This window comes from Pteropus alecto, unplaced genomic scaffold, assembly GCF_000325575.1.
Source record: "Pteropus alecto unplaced genomic scaffold, ASM32557v1 scaffold223, whole genome shotgun sequence".
Classification (NCBI taxonomy): domain Eukaryota; kingdom Metazoa; phylum Chordata; class Mammalia; order Chiroptera; family Pteropodidae; genus Pteropus; species Pteropus alecto.
The window spans coordinates 1,349,778-1,352,073 of record NW_006434441.1 but is presented as its reverse complement, the minus strand read 5'-3'; the positions used below and the strand labels follow the sequence as shown (position 1 = coordinate 1,352,073).

The window sequence follows — 2,296 nt, the reverse complement described above, 5'->3', positions numbered from 1 at the left end:
CCATGCCGGCCTCAGCGCCCTTGGGATGTCGGGCGCGCGCGCGCGGGAGGGGGGCCGCCGGGCCTGACCAATCGGCTTCCGCGGCCCCACAGGCCCGGCCAATCAGGAGCCCAGGCTTTCGCGCGGGAGCCAATCGGGCGGCGGGGCGGAACCAGGGCTTGCGCGCCGCGCCCGAGGCGGCCGCACGAGGGCGCCACAGGCTCAGCGGAGGCCGCTGGGGCGCTTATGTGGCGCTTGACATAGCTTACCCTTCAAGGAGCTCCCGGGTCCTTCACCCTCTCCCGCATCGCCGCGGGCCCTGGGAGGCGGCTCGCCTCGCGACACTATCCTTCTTCACGTCCTTCGGGCCTATTTCTCGAAAACCCATGGGAGGCCGGTGCCACTGGGAGCAACTGCAAGCCCCCAGGACAGGGACAGGACAGGGCCTTGGGTTGGCCGAAATCCAGATTGGGCGCCTAGTTTACTGAATCAGCCTTCACACGCCACAAGCTTTCCCGGCTCACGTCACCCGAGCATGTCACGTCCGCCCAGCGCTCCCCCACAACTAGTACACCCAGGGCTGCAGCCTGTTCCGGCCACAGCAGGTACCAGATCAGTCACAGGACATTTCACTTCCATTGCCTTAGTGTGTGGGCGTGAATTACAGAATCCAGGTTGGGTCCTGTATTTCTTAACTAACCTCTGAGCCCAGTACCTCTCCTCCCATTCCGACAGTGGCTTGGTGCATGCTGGGTGGCCCTGGGGAAAGTTCTCAGTCCCATGTAGCTGAAGCACTCAAGACTCACATTCCTAGAGGGCAAAAGGCTGGAAATCATCTTCCTCCCTTAAGGTAGCTGAGAGCCCCAGCCTCACATGGCCAGTCCATGCAAACTTAAACTGCTTCCAGGAAGTTCCCTCCTTCCACCCTCACTCCCACTTCCCCTCCCTAGTTCTGGGAAGCCAGTTCTTCCCCAGCTTTGACTCCCAATGCCCTGACTTATTCCTTTGGCCAGTAGCCAGAGCTGGCTCCCAAGAGACTGTGGCCCTGGTCTGGTTCCCAGCCTGAGCCACTGCTGTGGGAAAACACTGGAGCCTGGGCTGTTTCCCTCCAGATGGGCACAGGCAGGCAGGGACCACAAAAGAGGTAGCTGCCCCAGGACTATGATGAGGTGGGTCTGGACTGGCTTCACTCAACCCACAGGGAGGTTTCCCTCTTAGCACCCAGAAGATTTTAGCCCAAACGTCTCAACCCTATCACGGTTTCATTTTTTCCATTTTATTCAATATAAAAATAGTCAAATATTTACAACAAATAAATACGCGGAGACACAATAAGTTACACTGTTAGGTGCCCTCCTCCAGGGCTGGGAGAAGATATGCCATATCCGCAGCATGCCTACTTTCTCCCCACCACCAACCTCTCCCAGCCCTACGAGAGGACAAGTATAAAATACCACTGAACCCCAGGGCCCAGTGGGAGGCCCCTCCCACCCTTCCCCCTAAACACACAGGAGGCTCCGTCTCCCTCCCCCCAACCCTGAAAACATTCTCAACCCTGGGAGCAGGACCAGGCCTACCCCAGAGCCCTACACTCCCCCCAGGGGCACAGTACCCTGCCCAGCCCACCCCCATATGTACATCACTGCCCCTCCCTCGGGACAGGTGGGGGTAGGAGAGGCAAAGTGACCCGACCCCTTCCCCTTCATAGCTCCGATGACTCACCAGGAGGACCCCACGCCAAGGGAAGACTGACAGAACCAGGAAGACTGTGTCATAAACAACCACGTGCACACGTGCCCACACACATACACATCTCCAACTTCTGCCTTGACATTTTTGGCTGCTGGGGTCCCATGTGTCCATGATTCAAGCCCCTCAAAGAGAGGAGGAAGGCGCCTTCTGGGCGGCTGGTGCCCTGGTGAGCCACACTGAGTGGCAGTGCTCGTGCTGAGCAGAGCAGGTCCTCATGGCTGGGCAGATACTGGGCAGAATCTGTCCCAGCAAAGCAGGTGCCCACACCATGTCCCTGAGGTAGCTGGTGTCTGTGCAAAAGTAGGAGCCGCAGCTCGCAGGCTGCCTTGCCCACGCGGTGGGACGCCCTCATACGGATGACTCCTCGGGATTGGAGTCCGGCAGTGGCTGGCGCTGCTGCAGTTTGCGCCTCAGTTCATCCGCCAACTCGGGCAGGGGGTGCCCCAGCCCCCCGCCGCAGTCCTCCCCACCTAGCTGTAGGCGCACGTAGCCATTAGCGTTTGAGTTCCGCCCACCCCCCAGGTGAAGCCGAGTCGGGGATGGCCGGGGCTGGCCAGGGAAGCCA

At 60.1% G+C, this 2,296-nt stretch overlaps 1 protein-coding gene across 3 annotated transcripts in view; it reads right to left on the bottom strand.

Moving 5' to 3' along the window:
- Window positions 1-1,233: 1,233 nt before the first annotated feature.
- SEMA4C (semaphorin 4C) overlaps window positions 1,234-2,296 on the bottom strand; it is a 9,304-nt gene continuing 8,241 nt past the window's right edge. For all 3 annotated transcript variants that reach the window (XM_025045058.1, XM_025045059.1, XM_025045060.1), the window contains exon 15: window positions 1,234-2,296. This exon is cut by the window's right edge and continues 676 nt beyond it. In XM_025045058.1, the coding sequence (XP_024900826.1) occupies window positions 2,080-2,296 (217 nt within the window). In that variant the 3' untranslated portion in view covers window positions 1,234-2,079.